The sequence below is a fragment of the Chironomus tepperi genome, unplaced genomic scaffold (genome assembly GCF_022539635.2).
Source record: "Chironomus tepperi strain 1889 unplaced genomic scaffold, CSIRO-AGI_Ctep_v1 contig_430, whole genome shotgun sequence".
In the NCBI taxonomy this organism is placed as follows: Eukaryota; Metazoa; Arthropoda; class Insecta; order Diptera; family Chironomidae; genus Chironomus; species Chironomus tepperi.
The window spans coordinates 566,023-589,039 of NW_027226552.1; the positions used below are offsets into that span (position 1 = coordinate 566,023).

At 32.3% G+C, this 23,017-nt stretch overlaps 1 protein-coding gene across 2 annotated transcripts in view; it reads left to right on the plus strand.

The window, feature by feature from the left end:
- Positions 1-22,219, plus strand: part of LOC139097790 (ankyrin repeat and sterile alpha motif domain-containing protein 1B-like) — a 39,327-nt gene extending 17,108 nt beyond the window's left edge. For both annotated transcript variants that reach the window (XM_070649752.1, XM_070649753.1), the window contains exons 5-10: positions 2,446-2,581; positions 17,778-18,483; positions 18,768-19,200; positions 19,267-19,478; positions 19,551-19,668; positions 20,005-22,219. In XM_070649752.1, the coding sequence (XP_070505853.1) occupies positions 2,446-2,581; positions 17,778-18,483; positions 18,768-19,200; positions 19,267-19,478; positions 19,551-19,668; positions 20,005-20,163 (1,764 nt within the window). In that variant the 3' untranslated portion in view covers positions 20,164-22,219. The remainder of the gene's footprint in view (positions 1-2,445; positions 2,582-17,777; positions 18,484-18,767; positions 19,201-19,266; positions 19,479-19,550; positions 19,669-20,004) is intronic.
- The last annotated feature ends 798 nt before the right edge of the window (positions 22,220-23,017 follow it).

The following is a 23,017-nucleotide window of genomic DNA, read 5'->3' on the forward strand; positions in this document are numbered from 1 at the left end:
AAGGCAGTTTCGAGCAAGAGTTTGGAGGATGGAAGGAATGGATGAGAATTTTTAATTAAATTGCAAAACTGGATTAAAATTAATGAAATTTCAGAGAACTTTTGAGCTGATTTAATTGGATTAAAATGCAGTTTTGGGAATTTGATGGGAAATTAAGTGAATAAAGGAGGTTGAAGTGATGTCTGTGGAGGATGTCTGGATTAATTTGAGATGTTGGTACTGTTTTGTAGTTTGAATTAAAGGAATTTTGTTATGTCTCGAACATTGTAGATTGTGTAATATCGATTAGACAGTCTATGGCAGTGTTGTTCAAACTGTGAAGCGCGACATACTAGTCGAGGCTTGTCATGACGGCCGAGGCATCACGAGTTGTCCCGTGGCCCACTAAAGTTTGGAATTTTGACGCTCAGGTAGCCTTCCTGACTATTTTGGCGCCAAAATTTGACACGTTTGTGTTCAGAGAACTCCAAAAACTGGCTTCAAATCACCTTTAAGATCTTCTGATCCCCACAATTAATTACAATAGCTCAGATTGATAATTATTCATAAATACCCAACCAAAAAACAACAAAACCCGATTTCGAATTCTGAATTAAAAACATCAAGCTAATGTCAACAGCTCCAAGGTTACGGAAGACACTTTAAATCAACAATAAGCTTCAATGTATTCATTTAATCTGCAAGATTTTTGTTTGTTCAGTTGGGAAAAAATGCAAACAATTCTCATCTATCTTTTATGAGAATTTTTCAGATCTGTCATCAATCTCAATGAACTTGGACTGTATTGTGCTATAAATATTATTCATGACACAGAAATTGACAGACAATTGAGAAATAATCGATTCCGGATTCATAAAAATTAAATCATTGATTGAATCAAATATTTAACCCCTCGCTACCAATCTGGCTACTTGCTGTACCGACAAATGTCATAAAATTGATGAGAAGCATGTAGTCATGTCAATTGTCATCAAATTTTTTGATTGTTTCTCTTAATTAGATCAAAAATGTTTTTTCAGATTAGAAAATTGTTTCATGAGTTTGTCAGCAGTGTGACTGAATGCGAGTATGTTTAAGTAATATTAATGATGAATGTGACAAGCCACAATTTCCTTTAGATGAGGTTTTATGGAGCGGAATTTTTAATGGGATTTGGAGAATTTTGAGGGCAATTTAAGTTGATCAAATGGGATCTAGAACCAGTTCCAATTGTCTATCCACGAAGTGCATATTCCACAATTCCTTATTTTTTACATCACAGCAATTTTCATTTAATTTCCAGCTATTCAATTTTTAATATCCTTTAATCATTTTTTTAATGCAATTACTCTTTATACTTTATGAATTATTCCAATCATCCTTCCATCTTCATCATTCAAAGACTCCAGCTCTTCTGCATGCTCTTCATATTTAAACTTCGCTACACATCGATTCTCTTTATCTTTCTATTTCCTACTCGAACATATTTTTTTATCATATGTTCACGCTATTGCTAATGTACACACAACATTCGCATACATCTATATGCTATCTCATTCATAAATTTTAAATGTCAGCATTTTTTTTTATCGGTATTGTGTGTACAGTGTGTGTTTCTGGTTGACTAGACATGGTAACATTGATGGATTGGGGTTGTGGGAATTTGGAGGAGGGGATTGTTCAGTTGTTATGTAACATGATTAGAGACAGAACTCGAAGTCGACTCAAATTTTGCATGAAAAAGTCGAATCGACATAATACAAAATTCAAGTCGACATCGAGCTCTAGTTTGAGACGTAATTTGAACGACTCCTGCTCCCTCCTACTGCTTTCCCTTAAGAGCATGACATGAAAAGTGAACAGCCCTTTGGGATTTTGGATATTTTGTTACAATTTGACATTTGTACCTGATTTCATTTATATTCCTGGCATTCATGATTTCCTTATTTTAAACACCCAGCAAGTACCCATCCCTAGTCACCACATTATTTGCGTAGCATTCGCACATTTTTTGTTCTGTTGATTTGTTCTGTTCCGATTATTAAAAGCTCGTTCATTTTCATCTATGTCGTAATGCTTCTAACTTATCACACAACATTATGGAAAGGATTTAGTTCATTAATTTTATGAGTATTTTTTTTTTGACAAATGATTTGACCCAGTTAGCAATCATCACACTTGCTGATTGCTCTGTGTAGATACAGACATAGTATTTCTATTTCCATAAATGAACTTAAGGAAATCTCTTTTTTTTCTTTTTTTCTCTCTCGTCTGTGCTGCTTTGAAATCTATTTCAAAATAATAAATTTATTCATCCATTATGAAACACATTCTCTTTGCCCCGCGTCTCATTTGTTCAACATAATTCTCTCAAATGCATTCAAAATGTAAATTGAATGTGCATCATATATCTTATAAATTATCATAATACAATGCACATCATAATGAATGAATCAATGACAATAGGAATATAAGAGGTGTTCCGGTAAATTGGATTTTAATAAATCGCCCGCATCAGCATCAAGTGGTTCCCTCAGCTCTGTTTCGCTATCCAGTTCGACTGATTGTGTTGAAGAGTATCATGGAGATGCACCGTTTGCTGGTGAGTTTTATTTAATTTTTAACATTTATTTTCTCTGTTATGCTTGATTATAACGGATTTTATTGGGAAAGAGGTTTGTTGGTGATTGTTTGATGACTGGGTGTCAGATGGGGAGGGGTTCGTAATAAGTGAACGATCCCAATGAGAAAGGGTACTCAACTCAGGCTACTCTCTACTTAATAACCTACTCGAATAGCATAAATTGGTCAATCGATCAGAAATTAGGTCCCAGAGCGGCATGGCTAGTTGTCGGATTCAATTTAGATTCGGTATCATACCAGAGTCACACATGTCTATCAAAAATCTGTCCATAGGTTGGCATGATTCTGACTTGATGTCAGATTCGGTATAAATCCAGCATCATGCCAAAATCTCGTCGACCTAGTGCCGGATTTTAAATTGATTAACCGACTTTTGCTATTCGGGCTAACTAAGCATGTCACCGTGCTTGGTAGGGTACCGGTACGTTGCCGTATTAACGATAAGATGCGTAAGAGCTCTGACTGCCCCGTGATAGCGGATTTTGATCCATTTTTACAACAAAATGTTCAATTCTGGATCTCAACTTTCTCATTCCTGTCCAGAATGCTCAACAATCATCAACAAACCTCACCTCATTCCAATAACATGCGCTCCATCATCACTAAGCATCAATAAACATAACATTACACTTTTACTCACTTACTCAATTTCATTCACATATTCATACATACGATGAAGAGAACATTCTCCTCTCTCATTCATTATTTCTGATTGTACTACTATAGTGAGACTATTACTGTATAGTGGAGATTGAAACATAAATCACATGACGTCATATAAAATGTGTGTTCTCATTCACAACTACCTTCATGTATGAGGAATGAGACTGTATGTAGAAAATAAATTCTTCTTTTTTTTGTCATTTTTATGAGGGAATATTCTTCTGTAATGTGATGTAAATTACTATAAAAAAAACGTGTCTGGTAACTCAATATATCATGTAATTAAAGATTTATTGTGGTAATATTAGAATTTTAGATGCAAGAATTTTATGGCATGTAATTTTCTTTCACTTCTTAATACCGTAAAAATGATTGTTAATTGCGGTCGAAGAGATATTAAATATCTCCTCCATTACCTATCCAACGACTTGTTTTTTATCTATCTTAAAATGCAAGCATTTTGTTATACGATGAAAATGATGTGGCTATCTATATAGTTTAACGATATTCTATGGAAATGGAATTGTCTTAGGCTTTATTTATTGGAATGCAATAAATATGGATTTTTTACAGGGCGTGTATTGGATTTGATATTGTGAAACGGTCTGAATTTTGTGTAAATCGGTAATTGATACTTTTTTGAGAAATTTCTCTTTAAGGCTTGTGAATTTGATGCTGAATATCTGGAATTATGGATAAATTTTGTTGAAATGCATCAGCAATACTAAAATACAATTAGTACACTCACCTAAATAAGCGTTATCATGAGTATACTCATTATCGTATACCCAATATAGCATGCTCCTTGTCTGTTCGGCAATTTAAGGATTTACTTGACTTTACACAATTATGTTCCATTCATACCTTCAACAATTGCCTCATCAATCGATTTAAAGTTCATAAAGTAATTATCTAATCCAATAAATGCAAAATCAATAGTAAACCATCATAATTTGCATACCTACAGGTATGTTCGTCTTATCATAAATCGGTTCATCTCAAATCATTCAGATAAATTTAATTTGAATTACAAATTTATCACATCGTAAAACTTTATCATGGTCTTCTTATGAATATTTAGAGTTTATATAAAATTAGCACTTCAGGCAGTGATTATCAAACGTTTTTAAGATAGTGACAGGTTATTTGCATCACGGCACACCTTGATGGTAAGCCTCAATCAATACTGCACATAGGATTTGGTTCATGACACACTAATGTGCCGCGGCACTCAATTTGAACAGCACTGTTTAAAAAAATAATTCATGACATCAAATTTCATCTTAAGCTGCAAAAAAGCGTCTAAATAACCCTAACGGAACCCTTATGGCACCTATTAATCATGTAGTAGTGCGCCACATACCACAGTTTGAGCAAATCAGCCCTAAACCATACCAGACTAATCTTCAAAAAATATTCAATTTTTAATCTATTTTAAATAATTTTTTATTGACCTTTCATCCACTCCAAACTCTCTTTTGATGCCTTTTAAAATAAGCGCACTCTAATTCATTTATGTACATATCACTTAAATAATCTTACAAGCTCATTAATTATACCCCATATATACATCTCAAAGACAGAACCTCAGAGCATAAAAGATTATCATCATCAATAATTTATTCAAACTGCCCTAATTACTCGACGTCATCCATAATTCATAAAATTGTACTCCCATAAAATTCCTTCAATTTGTCAGAAACAAATAAATAAATTCCCCGTCCATATCATAATCAAAATAAAGATTTTTTTATGAATTTGTATGCCATGCATGTTATCTTATCAGTCGTGAGGTTATAATTTGCAATACAAGCGTATCAACTAATATTATTCTGGTTTCTGCGATCAATAAATAGGAGACAATAGGAGTGTTCTGACATAGAAATTGATATTGAGTGCTTAGAAATGGAGTTTGTTGGGGATTCAGGTTGATTTTGGTGTCGGGGAATTCTAATACCCGAGCAACACAATTGTAGTTGACTTAACAGCTATCTGATGATTGATTTTGGAGTTCTGGTTTAAAAATGATCAAGTTTCCAGCTATTAAAAGACTTGTTAATCCTCAAAGCCATGAACAATTGAATATTACACTATGCATTTTGGAATTACTACCTGAGTTGTATAAACAGAGTGGAATCTGGGGTACTGAGTCATATATGTATAGGAGAATCTATCATTTTAAGAGTAAGGCGTCTGTGGTCGAATGGTTAGACAGTAGACTGGATATCTGTAATTCTCCCTTGGTGAGGATGTGGGTTCGATTCCCACCAGAGACCGAGTTCTCAACCTACTATGTAGAATGCCCGAGGGGACAAAAATACTCTATAGCTAGTCAAAGCCAAGTTAATGTCAATTTCTAACTGGTTTTAGTCTACTCCGGGATTTTGTCGATATGACTAGAATCCCCGCAATACTCACAACATTCCACTCCTGAATGTATATACTCAGTCTAATATCTTAACGCAAACAAAAGACCCAAAAAAAAAAGCACTCAGTCAAGAAATCTCTAAACACAAAAAAGTCGTCTGATAAGATTTCACAGAGTGTACTACATATAGCCAGTAGTTTGAGCCTGCCAGATAAACAGACATACAAAGAAGTCGAAACAGAAAACAACATTTGAATAAGCACATTGCTGAGAGAATTTTTTATATATATTTTACTTTCGTTTCTCTTTCAACTTCTTGTTCGTGTGTATGCATTTTTATTTACTGCCAGTCAGTTGATCGGCAGATGTAGACGTGAACAGTGTTACGACTGTTTTTTTTTTCTTTCCTATATAATTTTGAGTTCGTTCTTTTGTTTGTAGCAAAAAAAAATATTTTATTAGACGAGAAAAAAATAAAATAAGATTGAATTTCCTCCTTTCTCCAGCAAAACGACAACAGACACGAATTGTTGTGCATTTTGCAGTTGTTTTTGTTGAGAAAAAAAATAAAATAAACTAAACGTGAATTTAAATCGCAAAGTGATAAGTTATATAGTACAATAATAAAAATAAATATTAATTAGTTTGCCTCGTATGTGATAATAAAGTGAGTTTGAGTCACACATGTGAGAATGTAATGAACTTTATTAATGGAATGTCGATAGATTACATTATATCGCACTGTTCATATAAAAAGTGTTTATCATTTTACAATTGGGAAGTAAATGAGTGTTTGGATGAGAATTAAAAGAGACATGAGAGTCGGGCAAATGGTCAAGCATTTACCTGAGCTGCACAATGCAACGGTACAGTTTGTAAAAAGGGTTTTGTCTTAAAAAAGGGTTGAAATCCAATAAGAAAGTGCCATTAGAGTAATTTTACATTTTACCTTTAATAAGGTGGCACATCGGTGCTTTAACTTGCTGTTCGGGTTATAGACTAGCTAGCTGATGGATGGACAGACGGACAAATGAGTAGATAGACAGACAGAAGAACAGAACTATTGACTAGCTAATGAACGAACAGACAGAAGAGCCGAACTACTGTTTATCTGACGGATGGACAGACAGAAGCTAAAAACTTCTGATCAACTGACAAACAGACAGAAGAACTGACTTGCTGACGGACGGACAGACCGAAGAACAGAACTACTGATTAACTGACGACAGTACGGCAGGTAGACAGACACACAAACAGACATCAAACCAGAAGAACAGACCACAAAATTCTCTCCTAAAATATTACACAAACCACAATATTTGACCAGATACATAATCAGTGAAATCATCAATTTGCCAATTCTGCGACTAAAAATATCGCGCGAGAAAGAAAGAAAAAAATTGGAAAATATCTTCAGTCGAAGAATTTTAATTCGGAATCAATAACTTGTGTCTACTGCCTATACATTCAGTATAAACTTTTCAGAATGTTGTAATAAAATTTTTTTCACCGAGTGCCAATTGAAATCTTTCGGTTTGAACTTCCTAATATCAACAATCCATGTGAAAATTCAAGTCTGTAATTAAATTATCAGAAAGAAGTCAGACTCAGGTATAGATTTCAACGTGTTTAATGTCTATTTGACTAAAAAATGATACATTATATTCTGTACTGGCTTTGGGCTGGTTTATGTCAAAAAATTATACATGATATTTAATAATATATTATGATGAAGCAGTCCTAAATCTGTCTTGAGTCAAATGTTGGGTCAGTAAGGTAGTTTGAGCTTTGATATTGCTGTTTAACATGTAGATTGTTGTCTAATGGACTGGAAATCTTCTGGAAATGTTCTGTCTTCAATTAAGCAACCTTTTCAAGCAGCACAATACTATTCTTAGCCAAATCCTTTATAGCAATCCATAGTTTATTACCAATCCTATACAAATTAAGTCCAACACTTATCCGACCATTCAGTAAATTCAAAAATGTACATTATAATGATATAAATAAAACTTTCACACCTTCTGGGGGATTCATGACTAATATTCCCAATAAAATCAGGTTATTTCACAGGAACTAAACAGAATGTAAATAAATTGAGGTCAATTCGTGTAAAGAAGTGCAATTTCTTAGAGAGAATATATTTCTTCTTCTAGGAATACACCTACACGTGATTTTAATTTATTAGAGAAATATTTGCAGCTAGTGAACCTGAATAGTATTTATGAGGTATGCAATGTTTGAGTTATGAGTGCTAGGATCAAATTATGATGATATTGAGGAATATAGATCAGTGTTGTTCAATCTGTGTGCTTCAGGACACTAATGGTTTCAATCTTGGCTTATCACCAAGATGTGACATCGTTACTTAACGGCACACTGTGGAAAGTCCCATTTTTGTCGAAAAAAAGGTTAAAAGCAGACGTCACAGCTGCTTTAACGTCTTTTAACGTCATGTTTGAGTTCAATAGCCACAAATTAGCATTTAAGATAGCAGGCATCTTCTACAACTAGAATCCTCAGCAATAAGGTCAATCCGTACTTAATCCTACAATATTACCTCTTGATATTGACCCCATCATCATTACTATTTACTAATTTGCATACATTTTCATATTTCTCATAAACTTCCTATTAGTTCCTTATAATTTGTACATAATAATCTTCCTGGTCACTTGTTGATAATTTACTACATAATAAAGTAAAACTCATCATATTATTTTCTATAATTGCTGACCTATCGTAAAAAATAAATTAAAAATACAAATTGCTGTTGCAGAATATTAAAAAATATTGCAATTCAGTGCGACTTAGGCCATTAACCATTCAAGGTTCGCGGCATGTAAATTTGATATAAAATAATTTTTTTTCATTCACGAAATTCCAATTCAATTGTTGCGAAAAAAATTCTTCATCGATGACGTCATTGAGTACGTATGGTGAAATTCTGATAACTTCATTAATTCATAAGTGGTTGCTTACATGATTCATGAGGTATTGCGATGAATATTAAGTGAATTTGGATTGTTGGCGTTCTTGTTAGAACTTTCTATGTGGTTATGACAAATTATTTCATTGGAATTCGAGGAATTGGTGATTGCATGCGAATTATGGCTTAGGGATGACAAATTGCTCAATCAAACTTCCTTAGTCCCGGATGGCAGGTGTTTAAAGTGCCAAAAATGACAACAGCAAGAAGAGTGACAAACTATGTCACCTAAGTTGCCCGTCCCTTAACTCCATACAACCTCAAAACATTAAAAATCCCCAAAAACAAGATCAAAAGGCAGCAGATCAACTCAATAACATTGACATAACCTAAACATTAGAAAGAAAAACACACCATCAATCATCTCTGCTGCAAAACTTCATAGTCTAATAATGATTTCATGTACGTGATGAATCTGCTACTTCATGACATTTCCAAGAAGCTCTTCTGTTTGCGAATATTTATATTAGCAGATGTGTGTATTTAGAAATAATATTTATCCATTATCGTTATCCAGGAATCTTGAAGAAAGAGAATGCAAAGAAAAAAAATCATTTGTATGCATATCTAAGATTTTAATCTCAATGACATGGCAATACGGTTTTTTGAATGATTCTAGACATGATGCCCGAACAGCACATTGCTTAACTTTTTTTGATTCTATAAATGTTGGATATCTGCAAAAGTTGGCTATTCTGAGACATTCAGTTGCTGAATATCAGCCAGCATGTCAAATTAAGAACAATCAGCCAGCCTTTCATCAAAAATTCACGAACATTGACTCACAACTCCCTTCAATCCCGTTCTACGCTCCCTTTAAAAGCATTTGTCACCAACCTAGTCTTTCAAGCATTATTTAAATGACTACCTTAGCATTACAAATGCCCTGTTATGATCTATAGAGATTATCAGCTGGCAGCTGCTTACAAAAACATTGTCAACGCGTGTCTCACATCTTAACTTCTATTGTATGTGGCTTTTCTATGTTTGACAGACTACAAAAGTAATAAATTAACCTCTAATTGAGGTGAATTTTCAAAAATTTCTTGTCTTTTGTTTAGACTTATTTGTGATTTGAAAGTGAGAGGAAATAAGCTTATTAATTTCTATACAAACTCACTATTGTCAATGATCGAGTGATCAAAATGTCTATTGAAAATCACAAAAATACACTATTCAATATCTCCAAATAATCCATTCAAAATCACAATAGACAAACATCAAAAAAAATAATATCCATTCAGAGATACAATCATCGCTAAAAGTGTTAAGCAACTTCTTCAACATTTCAGAGAAGAAAAGGAAATTCAACAATGGCGAGATCAACAATTTTAATAAATAAAGAATAAATAAAAATATATTCTGCATTTATTGGGGTGTGTACGTAAATGACGTCAATTGTGAAATTTGATTGTAAGGCATTCTCACTTAGTCTTGCACTACTGCCATTGAATTGCATGTTAAAAAAATTTTGACAGTATATTTCGCACATTTTGATGGCAATCCATGACCTAAACAGTGCAAGGTATGGTGTCATTGGCACTCTGGACACACTGGTGTACTTTGGCACTCAATTGCAATACTAGACAAGGCATTTAAGTGCCCTAACAGCAACGCGAACTGTTTTTGTCCTATTTTTATGGTATAAAATGAAAAATGCCGCATCATGTCATTTGGCACATGCACAGTCACCCCATTTTCAAGAGTTACATCATTCGCAAATGCCTCCCCATAAGAATAAAAGTATATTCTCCATAATCTTGATTTATTGAGACAACCGCAACTCTCTCTATATGTAAATGATGATGATTCAAGGCTTACGAACTTTGGAGAGGATTTTTTCGGGTACTCAAAATTTGAATTGCTGATGTCTAGACTGCATGTTGTGATGAATATTTTAACGAGTCTCTGGACTCTCTGGAAGTGAATTATTTATAGTTGGAAAGCATTAAAAATGGGCGTAATTGCGACGAATTGATAATAAATTTCTAATGTGGTATTTTTCAGGGTCAAGAACTTGTTGATAAGGTTTTGCGGTTGAATATTTTTAAGGCAGTAAAATTACAAATTGAATGTCAAAGCTATATGCTTATCAAACTAGGCAGTTATGTTCATTGTTCCATGAAATTTGACATATTTTGACAAAAATTGGCACTCAAATGTTTGTGATTAGTCTGAAGTGGACATCATTTATGAAGGAAGCTTCACTCCAAGCTGATTCACATGAAAAATCGGAATTTGCTTCCGATAAAATTGTTTTGGACTATTTCTGTATCATGTGCGTCGTATTAAAGGCATTAAAAATTTCTGCACCAAAATTGTTATCAACTAGAAGATTTTAGGTCATGCCTTAACGTGGATCAAATTCATATTTTTTGGCAAATGAAACAATTTAGGTTAACAATATTTATTCAAGCGAAATTTCGACAACGATATTTATAGTACCGAGATGAGCTCACACAGTCAATGTAAACATAATCCTGGGAGTTTACAGTCGTTGTCGCAAATATTTTTTTGCAATATAATCTATATTAAACTGTGGCGTGACCTCAAAGATATACAATTAACTCATTCATGAGTCATTCTTCTGCGAAAAGGTTAAGCAGTTAAGTGGAAATTGTTTTGGAAGAAGCTATTGAAGTGTGCAGGGTTGGTGGTTTTGGGGATTTGAGTGTGGGATGGAATTGGAAGATAAGGAAGAGTAGAGGACGAGTTGAAGGGCTTGGTGCTTAAAATGTGCAAAGTACAACCGTCATAGTTCCGTACAGAGTGCAGTCAATCCATTTTCATGTCATTTACCCGTTTTACTGTTAAGGCAGTGATGTAGCGATGGTCTAGTCACAAGATTTTGCTGCTCGGGACAGATAGAGTATCATTCAAGTTGTAAAGCCTGTCAAACAGCATTTCTCGGAATGCAGCCGCACTAAAATCCATCCCTGACCGACAAAATACTGCAAATTTCCATAAAAATTATTTTCAAATGCTTAACAACCGTTACATGACACTGCATAATTCTCCAAAGTCTTTCTGTTTGTCTCACTAACAAGTCCATGTGACTTTAATTAGCATCTAAGCTTCCATAGTCCAAAACTCTTAATTATCTTGATCGCATACCTTTAAATAACAAGAAGGCGCAGCATATAATTTGTAATCAACACAGAGATTTCCTGTGCCGATTCACAATTAATAGCTAGTTAATTAGAAATGCAAAATTTAACAGCATATAGTTTCAGTGCCTTGCAACACTTCTTGTAACAAAACAAAAACTGAGAAAGAGAATAAAGTCAGTCCAAAGATTTGTGTTACGGGAAATTTGTTCATTCACATCAATATGAACTCGATTTGACTCTGTTTCTCTATTTCTCGCTATGCCTTTTGTACTGTCTACAATATTATTTTTTATAGTTTATCGCGTATTTCTTTCTTACATTTATTGCAACAATAAAAATAGTCTATGAAAATGCATAAAATAAAATAAATAAATGTAGAGTTTAAAGTCTATACAATGGCATGCAAAAATTACACTTGATTACTCAATTTTTTTACTTTTTTTGTGTCTGTTTCACATGAATAGATATGTGTTGCGTGATTGGAAGAGCATAATAACAATGGCATTGTTTTTAAAACGTTTAAAGTTGAATTTTTGGATGAATTTTAGGTGTGAAATTGTGGATTTTGGATAGTTTGAAGTTATGGCTTAGGTTACATCGTCAGGCGTGTAGCCAGGGGCATTCACTTTGGGGTCTTACTTGCCCGAACAGTACGTCGTATTCGCCAAAGTATCAGTATGTCGCCGTGGTAGTGACAAGACTTGAAATTCCCCTAACGACACCTTAGTATGGTTTAACAGTCTAATCATGAGTTCCAAGCTTGCCTGAACAACTCTCAGCATTAATGTTGTCATTTCTAGTTGATTTCTGGTTTACTATCTGATTGAATGTGTTAGAACTTGACCAATTCCCTTTTAGCCCCATGACTATCACCCAACAATGCGCGTTATGAACATAATGCGCTATCCCAAACCAACTTCCAAAAGAACTACAAAAGTGAACCGAAAAAAATAAATTATTTAATTTTTTATTCCACAAAAGCTACAGCAGAACAACAATATGCTCAACTTATTCAATTAAAATGATTCACAAGAGTCTCACTTGCGCGCGCTCAACAGGTTGATTCATGACTTTTTATGGTGCTAATTGGAATGTACTAACAATTTTCAACATGTGATTACAGTTAAGACAGTCTCTTCTTTATTGTGTTTGTCAAAAATAAGAACTAGCTTGATAAAATAAAAAATTTTGTGGTATTATAAAGCACTTTATGTGTATGTGCAGTGAACTTGAGACCTTAATTGTTATAAAAATTCATTGAACTTGAAACAGCACATAAAATTAAAAATAACAAAAAGTTAGTAATGTGTTTTAAAAATAAATTAAATAGACGTGAAAATAACATAAAAAACAATCTACGTAAATAGCGAGGAAGTGCGAAAAAATAAGAACAAATAAAATTTAATGATAAAAGTTGTCAGTTAGAGGCGCTTGTAAGTTATTGTCTGCGATATTTTGTACATCGCCTTCGTGATATCAACTTTATATAAAGTAAATGATTGATGACTAATTTATTATCGTCGAAAATTATTAAAATGTCATTTGAAGTGCCAATTGAGAGAGACAAGTGGATGTGATTTTATTAAAAAAAAATAATAATATTTTCAAATTGAAATGTCATTCACGTTTCGGAATGAATATTTCAAAAGTAGGTCAAACAGGATTTTTACTGTTGACTTTACTACTTTAATACTTTAATAGATGTAAATTGCAGTTTTATATCTGAAGAATTAATATGGACATTTGATTAAAATATAAACTGTGATATGTCCAAGGTTCGAATCCTACAGTGTTATCAGAAATGTATTATCTGCGTACATATCTTTTTTTTTTCAAAAAATTTTTTATGATGTCGTTAGGACAGTTTCGCATATAGCCGTCAATACTGGGACGTAGCGAGCTGCTGTTCCCCCGAACACTCCGCACTGTTCGGGATGAACAACTATTCAAATTCATTCCTCAATCTAAAATATCACCGCTGAATATTGAAATGTCATAAATTCAAGAATAATCCAACAAAGTCCATCGCTTCCAAATAAGACATTTTCTACATGCTCAATTTGATTTTTTTTAATGACATAAATCAAAAAAGTCCGATGAGAAAATTTCCTTCTAAATATTCTACAGCTTTTATTCATTTTAGTCGCGTATAATCAATTTCATTCTATCCACCAGAAAGTCCCATAAGCAGTCAATGTTGAATATTACCTTCATTATTTTTATAGCTATTGTTATTTATTTCTTTAAAAATTTTGTCGATAGCTTCTTCTTCTTTTGGTTGATGAGAATCCGCAAATTATTATTATTGCTTCGTGTTATGCCTATATATAATCTTTTAAAGTAGCTGTTGTTTCGTCTATCTAATCCATACTGTAATTATTTCTGACAGAAATGTGTAATTTTCACATCTTAATCATTTGTTTGTGGCTCTACAAGTTGATGTAAACTCATTTTATAGGAAAATGTTTATCTTGATGATCGGACTGTGGGCTTTTATGGGATATTTTATGAGAATGGAGGTTTTATGGATCTAGTTTGGTGACTGTTTGCAAAATACGACCAAAAGTCAATGGCCTGCAAAGCACAAGGTGTTGAAATGGTCAATGAACCAGCCTCTGCCGACTTGATTCTGACCTGGGGACACATTCCTTCTTATCAGGGCTGGGGGAGCTCTACAGCTTAAATTGAGGAAGAATTTGATTATAATCTATCAAATTACAATTTAAATGCAAAAACTTAGATCAGTCTAGAGCCAAAGCTAAGTTCTAGGAGGGTATTGCTTAAAGAAGAGATACTTAATCTTAAGACCCTTCCTAAAGACCGTCATTTCCAAACAATCCCTATTTCTAATATTTAGTCTATCTACTGAACATGTTCATTAATCTTTTGTTGAGATTTCATTAATTTTACAGCTGAAATTGTATAGAAATGTAATGACAGTCATTTGACAAGCAGGTTGCTGCTATAAAACAAAGTGTGATCATGTTTAGCTGTCAAAAGTAGTCAAAACTCATTTTTCAAATGCACAACATAAAATATCTTGTTTGGATATAATAAATTCCAGAGATATTGATGACGTTCAAAAACATAAACAATATCAGATCCAGTTTTTAAAATGTTATGGAAGTTAAATGACTTGAAAATGCATACAAATTAATACTTATTTACATATACTGAATGGATATGACTAAAATGATGCTCAAGTAAATAAAAAATAACATAAATTGAAATTTTAATGAGAAAGTTTTATGATTCTATTCATTAGAAATTCCTAAGCTACATACGTATATATGACAATGTTCTTAACGACTTAGTAATTAAATGGAAAATTTATGACACATTTGATGGAATTTTACTGAAAATGTTATGGAAAAGTTTTATAATTGTAATTAATATTTATCAATTCAAAAGTAATCAAGTTGAATCCAATTAGGAAGAAATATGGATTAGGTTGAATATTTATGATAGTAAATTCATGTAAATTAGAATATTAGAGAATTTATGAGTTATGATGAATTTGTTGGAACTGAAAGGCTTTAGTCTCAATGTTTTATTGCTTTTAAAAGCTTTTAAGCATTTATATTGAGATTAAGGAAGTTTGAAACGGTATAATATGATATGAAAGGAGCGTTCCAGGAGTAAAGGGAGATTTTGAGGTCAGTTACCCTCCCTTCCTCGTATTTTTACCAGATTCTTCAATATGTGCAGGATACGATCTACATTTGAGCGTTGTCAAGTAAAACGAGAAGAGTCGATCCATTTTACGTTGAGGAAATGACCATAATCTATTCTGAAAACCCTCAATGAAGTCATTTTTGGAGCTAGTTTCTCTTTCTGCCGATTAAAAGATCCGGTCTCAGGTGGGAATTGAACTCAGGGACTCACAATTGAGATCATTACAGATATTCAGTCTGTTGCCTAACCACTCGGCCTCAGAGGCCTTACTTTTGCACTGACAGATTCCCATATATATCCCATATCCCATATATTATATATATTATATGGACTACAATATTCTAGTCCACACTCTGTTTAAAGACCACAGCATCCTATTTATTTAAATTTTAAATTCCCAAGTTCAAACTCAATGTCAATGTTTTTTTAAATGTTTACATTAAATTACTAGAAAATTTTAATTAACTCATCACATAGTCAGCTGTTAATGAACATTCTAAAAATTATAATCCAGCAGAGAATTCAAACCAATTAACGAAGAATGGCGCAGATGATCTAGAAAAATTCTACAAATGATGATATTAATATCAAATGACATAAACAGTTAGTTCTTAGTAAGCACGACACTGACAATTATTATCGATTTTAAAAACATTTTTAATGCCTCACAGCTTCCGAAAAGCGATAAAATAAACAGAATTATGATATAATAACAGCCACATGATGACCATCTGATAGTCGTACCATTTATGAAATTAGAGAATCGTCATCAGCCAGAGGACTTTATTGATAATCAAAAATATATGAATTATTGGCTCATATACCATATGTGGTCACTATGGATTATGTCAAGCAAATGGAAATGTCTTATTAAAAAATTAATTCTGAGAAAAATAACAAATTGACGATATGAATCATGTGAAGGAGAAGCCATAAAAATCGCGTATAAATTGGGGTAACTACTAAAAAATATTGTTCAATGAAATCGATACAGACAATAATGTGTATTGCTTCTTACCATTTAAGTTATTGAAATACTTTCTTGCACACAAAAAGTCAAGAGACTACGAGAAAAATTGGGTCTTTGAGATGTTTTATGGGTTTTTAGTTGGTGTCGTTTGTAAATGACGTCAGGTGGAATAGGAAATGATGTAGGAGGGGTCTTAAAGTGCAGAATATTAGGTCTTAATATGATTTTCTAAGGTATGTTCCTAGATAAAACCTGAATAATACAAATTGGTAACCGATTGAAATGAGGCGTGAATCTGACTTGGTGCCGGGGCCATGCTGGCCTAATACCAGTTACTTGGATTAATTCAGCGAACTTTTGGGTAATGCCATGCTATTTTAGTAAATAGAACTCTATCAAAACCCAAAAAGGATAAAAAATACAGGCTATGTCTCTCACTTGACATCATTAATGAATGCTTCAGTACAACTTTTCTTTAGATTTGACTACAGTTAGCTGTAATCAAAAGGATTCATACACAATCATTAATAATTACTATATAAGTAGTTGCTATTCATAAAATATTAATGAAGCTATGAAATTTAATCCACCTAGTCATAATCTACATAAACATCCAAAAGCAATCTTACCGAATCCATTCAAAAGTATATTTACAGACATCAAACTATAGTTCCGATGATAAACCTTATTAATTTTTATAGACACATGCCTTTTTATTCGAATAATCAAATGGAAATTAACCATAAATTCATTATCGACAAGGCACAAAAAGTCTCAAAATAAAAGCAATCATAAAATAAGAGATAATTTGAATGTATAAAGGCTCATAACAGCCCACAATCATATGACATGAAATTAGAGAAATGTTACAAGCCATACAGAATTTCAATCATCCAACAAGTCCATATAAGTGGGAACAATAAACAGCCCATACATGTGTGTGATATGATAATTCTCACATTATTTAAATAGTCTCTCATGTTTACATTAACATTTCCATTAATTACATTACATTCTTCTTCAGAGTTTTGTTTGCATTCTTTTTTTGTGTCGTTCTTTACCCGAGTTGTGCATTGAAACATGAGTTGTATGAAGGTGTGGTGTGAATTATGAGTTTTGAGGTCTAATTCAAGTATAGTAAGAGTATTGAGAGCTGAACTAGACTATTACAGTTGATTATAGCTTCTGAGGCTGCTAACTGTTTGATTTTCTAATTTAGACAGCTATGGATGCTCATAAGCATCATATAACCTCAAATTCTAAGAATTCCAACTCAAAAGACTCAAATTCACACCCGAAACTCAATAAACCTCTCATGTACAGCTCGGACTTATCACCATCCAACAACACGACTTATATCTCCATTCTTTCCATTCACAGGTCTTTTTAAGGGATCAACAATGACGTTAAATAATCCAAATAGCACCTTTACGACACATTTATCAACATTCACACAGCATTTACAGCATAAAGATGATCCAAGTCGAACACACATGACGACAACGACAACGACATCAAGTATCAATAATAATAATCATGCGGATGAAGTGAATGTAGAGCGGAATGTAAATCTGATGAGTCCATTTGATGAGCAAGAAGAATGGGCAAAAATATCCGAGATTATGGAATCATTTGGCAGTGGAATCGCACGTGAATCTGTATTTGTGAATGATATTGAGAATGAATTCAGACAGCGATTAGGATTAAAAGATTTTAAATGTGAAAATGGAAGTGATGGAAAGGGAGTTGAAGATGCAATACCAGAAGTTGATGAGAATCTCACACCGTTAAAGAAATGGCTAGTCGATATTAATTTAGAGCACTTAGAGGAGCAATTAAATGAGAATGGATATGACAATCTCGACTATCTCAACGGACTGATAACAAATGAAAATGATTTAGAAATTTGCGGTATATCCGAGAAAGATCGTCATGTTCTACTTAATGAAATTCTCAAATTACCAAAACCACCGACGCTACTTGAAAGTAATAAGAATAATAAACTCAATAATAATCAACATCCAATACTGACGGCCGATCAATGGCTGGCCTCAATACATCTCGATGAATATGTTGATGTTTTTAAGTAAGTCGGCGAACCTGAAATATTTAATTGACTTGAATTGATTTTTCAAGAGTGTATTTTTTTGTAAAGTGGATGTGCTGGTGTCGATTTCACTATGGGTGGTCGAATGACCAGCTGAGCTACTAGCTCAAATATCATTCTTGACTTTTAGATTCCTAAATATCAAAAAAAACCAGCCAAAACATCCAATTAACAAAAATGCGCTTCATTCACCCAACCTCAATAATTTCCTTACTTCCACACTTTTTTAATTGGCTCTCAATTAAATTTAACTTGATTTTCAGGAAGCACTTGTACATTGATATGGAAAAAATCTACACAATCTGGGATATTGAACTGCAAGCTGTGCTAGAAATTAATAAAATTGGTCATCGAAAGCGTATCCTCTATTCACTAATTGGACAACGATTAGAACCACCAAACATAGAGGAGATTAATGAGGATACATGTTCAAATAATGCGCTAGACATTAACAATGATGAATCAAGTGATAACAATAATCAACCGAAGAAAGTCAAGCCTACACCTGTTGCAAGGTCAGCATCATCGTCACGACATAAAAAGAATCGAATGGCGCCTCAACCGCCTGTTAGAGCCAATAATCTTGAGATTAGGTCACCATCAGAGTTGCTGTTATCAAATCAGGGAAGTATGCAGGCAACGTGGAAGCATTCGGCAGCTGCTCTCATTGCTGGAACTATTCGATATGAAGTATTTGTAAGTTGATCATTTATGTCTGATTTTTGGCAATTCCCTAACATTTCACGACTTTTTTCCAATCAGTACCTCGGCTCGACAATCATCAAAGAGCTCCGCGGAACCGAATCAACCAGAAAATCAATCCTAAAACTCAAGAAAGGTGCACTTATGACATCATCATCACCAAGTCACTCGTCATTAATTCAAAACGTAAAGCGACCTGTTTGCCTAGCAATCTCACATTTAGGCGTACAATTTATTGATATTGACAGTCAAGGTGTCATTTGTGAGCACAGGTAAGATGATGGACTTAATTTTTATTGACTCTTGGATTTAAAATGTACTGTTGTCTTGTTTTGTTTGCTTAGCGTTAAGAATATCGACTGCGCGTGTCAAGATGCCGAAGATCTTTCACATTTCGCATACATTACCAAAGATTTCGAGAATAATATACATTATTGTCATGTGTTCAATGTTGACAGTATGGTAAGTTGGAATATTTTTGGATTATTGTTTGGATTTGGGGGTGATTCGTAAATGACGTCTGGGATGAAAATTGATTTATAGAACTCTATATATTTATGGGGTACCAGACCTCCAAGACCAGTGTTGTCCATAAATTGTGTCATGTCATGACCTACCTTGGTGGTGAGTCTGACTGAAACCGCACACAACATGCGATTTATGGCACACAGTTTGGACAACACTAACTAAGACCCAAATTTTGACGTCATTTTTGAATGATCCCCAGAATTCCTCAAATTCTAGTCAAAAACGCATCACTAACCCCAACTTTACCCCCTCTTTTTCTCGCTCCCGTAGGAACTAGCAACCGAAATAATCCTTACATTAGGTCAGGCCTTCGAAGTCGCCTATCAATTAGCTTTACGTGAAACCTCATCAACACCAAGCAGTGCAGGTATCAATGGCAAACGTCCAATGTCACTTGCAAGCACTACCTCAACATCGGATAATGGTTAATGTTAAAGCATAGTCGATGATGAACATTTTTAGCATAAATTTTTAAAAATTGCTGTGGACAAAAAACACTGAAAATTTTTTTTATTATTATTCGACATTAAATCGACGTCAAGCGGATTTTAGAGAAATTAGGAATCGATCTTCACTCTTCCTTGTTGTCTATCGTGAAATGAAAATGAACCAAAAAACTATTTCAAAATATATATATATATATATAAAATTTCTTTCACAACTTTTTTGAGCTCAATAGAAATTTTTAAGGAATCATTCAAGCTATAAAAAATGTTATTCATAAAAAATTATCAAGCATAAGAAATGAAGATGATGAATATTATATAGTAAAAAAGTCTATGATAAGAATTATATTGAAAAACAAATTAACACAATCAGCTTTAGAGGAAACAAAAACAAAATGTTTATTGATGATTCATTTCTTTTATATATCACAGAATTATTGTGGATCTCTTTTTTTATTTCCCTATTTATTGTTGCTATTTCCGCATTGTTTTTTTCTAATATTGATTCGAAAATTTTTCATTGTTTAGAATTTTTACCCTTACATTTCATAGCTAATCCTAAATATACAAAAAGGAGCAATGATTGGAGGAGATTTTAAGGTGAATTTGGATTGTTACTTTAGATGGATTATGCTGGCTGCTTATTATCGTATGTACTAAAAATTCAACTGTTTCGAATTCGATCCTTGAACAGACAAACGAACTCCCTTGGTAAAATGATGTCAATGTCATGACAACGTCAATTTCTTGAGATCAAATCTCTTAGTGGCATCACGGTAGCATGTGATGATTCTCATAATCTGTGGAGATAGGACAACATTGGGAACTCATTTCAAAATTACACTCCTTTTAAGGATCTTAACTGATATTACATACTATAGAATATTATTGAAACTTAAGTTGAGAAACACCTAAGGACCTCAATATACAAATTGGAAAAGACATCTTAAGAACTTAAAATAGCTCCTTGCAGATATTTAGACAGTTTATTTTATTAGCATTGAGACATGATATGGATTTCAGAACAAATTGATGCAAATGTTGACAAAACTTGACAAAAATCACAATCCTAGGACTTGAACCTAAGTTTGTTGAGCCAGGGTCATTGCCACTAGTCTTGACCACTTCACTATTGACTCACCAACTTACAACAAACATTTCAATCTACTTAAACGACTACTAAGCTTCACTAAGGGTTCCTAATTTCTCAATATCGGCAAATCATTGAGATCAAGCAGCAAATTCAGCAATCTCGATCTCGATTGCAACACAAGAATCCTTAAACTTCACTTCAGAATCTTCTAATCATTGCCTCAATCTACAAATCAAATTTTTTTATCCCCACATAACAATATCATAATCTAAATCATATAACAAAGCTCGATGCAAAAAAGAAACTAATTTTAAATTTTGCAAACTTAGTGCAGAAATTTTTAAAAAAAAAAAGATTTAACCTTTTTAGCTTTTAAACTCAAAAAAAAAGAAATCTTCTAAGAGAATGATGGAAATTTGATTGCCAAAGTTTTAAAACAAAAACAGAATCAATAAATGATAAAAAATAATAAAGTATGAATAATAATTAATTGTGATTTATGGATATTTGCAACATAGCATGAGCTCACAATATTAATAATCTATTTGATCTATGAGAATGAAGTAAAAATATATTAAAATGAGAAAGTATATGAAATAAAAAATTGATAAAAAAATATATTTTAAAAGTCAACAATAATTATATGAAATGAAATAAAAACTAAGTTGTAGCTACGAGTTATGTATAAAGAAAAGTGTTGAATGACGTTTTTTCGGTGGAATTTTTAGGGGGTGTTGGTGGATTTTTGGAGATTTCAAATATTTTAAAATTTCAAAATTTTTTAAGAATTTTTTTTAAAAAAAAAATTTTAAAAGTTTGAAAATTTTGATTTTTTGAATTTATAAAGTTTTAAAAATTAAGTTTTTAAAAACTTTAAAAAATTCTAAATTTTTAAAACTAGAAATTCAAATTTTTTAAATTTTAAAATTTTTAAAAATAAAAAATTTTTTTTAGATTCCAAAATTTAAAAAATTAATTTAATTTGAATTGAAAATTAAATTCAATTTAAATGAAAAATGAAATTTAATTGAATTGTAAAATTGAATTCATTTTATATTGAAAATTAAAAATAATTTAAATTCAAGAATATAAAAAAAATTAAATTTTGCAAATTGACACCCAAAATCCACCAATCTACCCCTAATAATAAGCTCTTATTATACAAAAAAATTATATATATTTATCGAAATTTTTGTGATTATTGTCGTAGTGAGTGAAAGAAACTGAAAAAGATTTTTAAAATCACAGATTTTATTTCTTCACAAGATTAACTTTGTTTGTTCTTTGCACACTAAAAATTGAATTGAAATCTATTAAAATCTTCCTTAATTTTTGTTGAATTGAAAAAAGGAAAAATTTGTTAAATATTTTTTAAAATGAAAAAATTGGATTTGAAATGAAACTTTTTATTCCTTATGGAAAAAACATTGAATTGTTAATTAATTTATTTTATTGAAGGAATGGATAGCTATTTTATTGAAAATTGGAGAATTTATTTATGAAAAAAAAATGTGTAAAAAATTTATTAGAAACATAATCATTCCTTCATGTTCCTAATCCTAGTGATTTAAATGATTTTTTTGATGTTGAAATTTAATCTTAAATAATCAAAATTTCAATATAAATTAAAAATAAAAACTAATTTAAATTCAATAAATCAAAATTAAAATTTTAAAAATATTTTAAATTTCAATTTCAAAAAAATTATTTAAATCCTTATGGAAAATTTCTTTAAAAATCAATT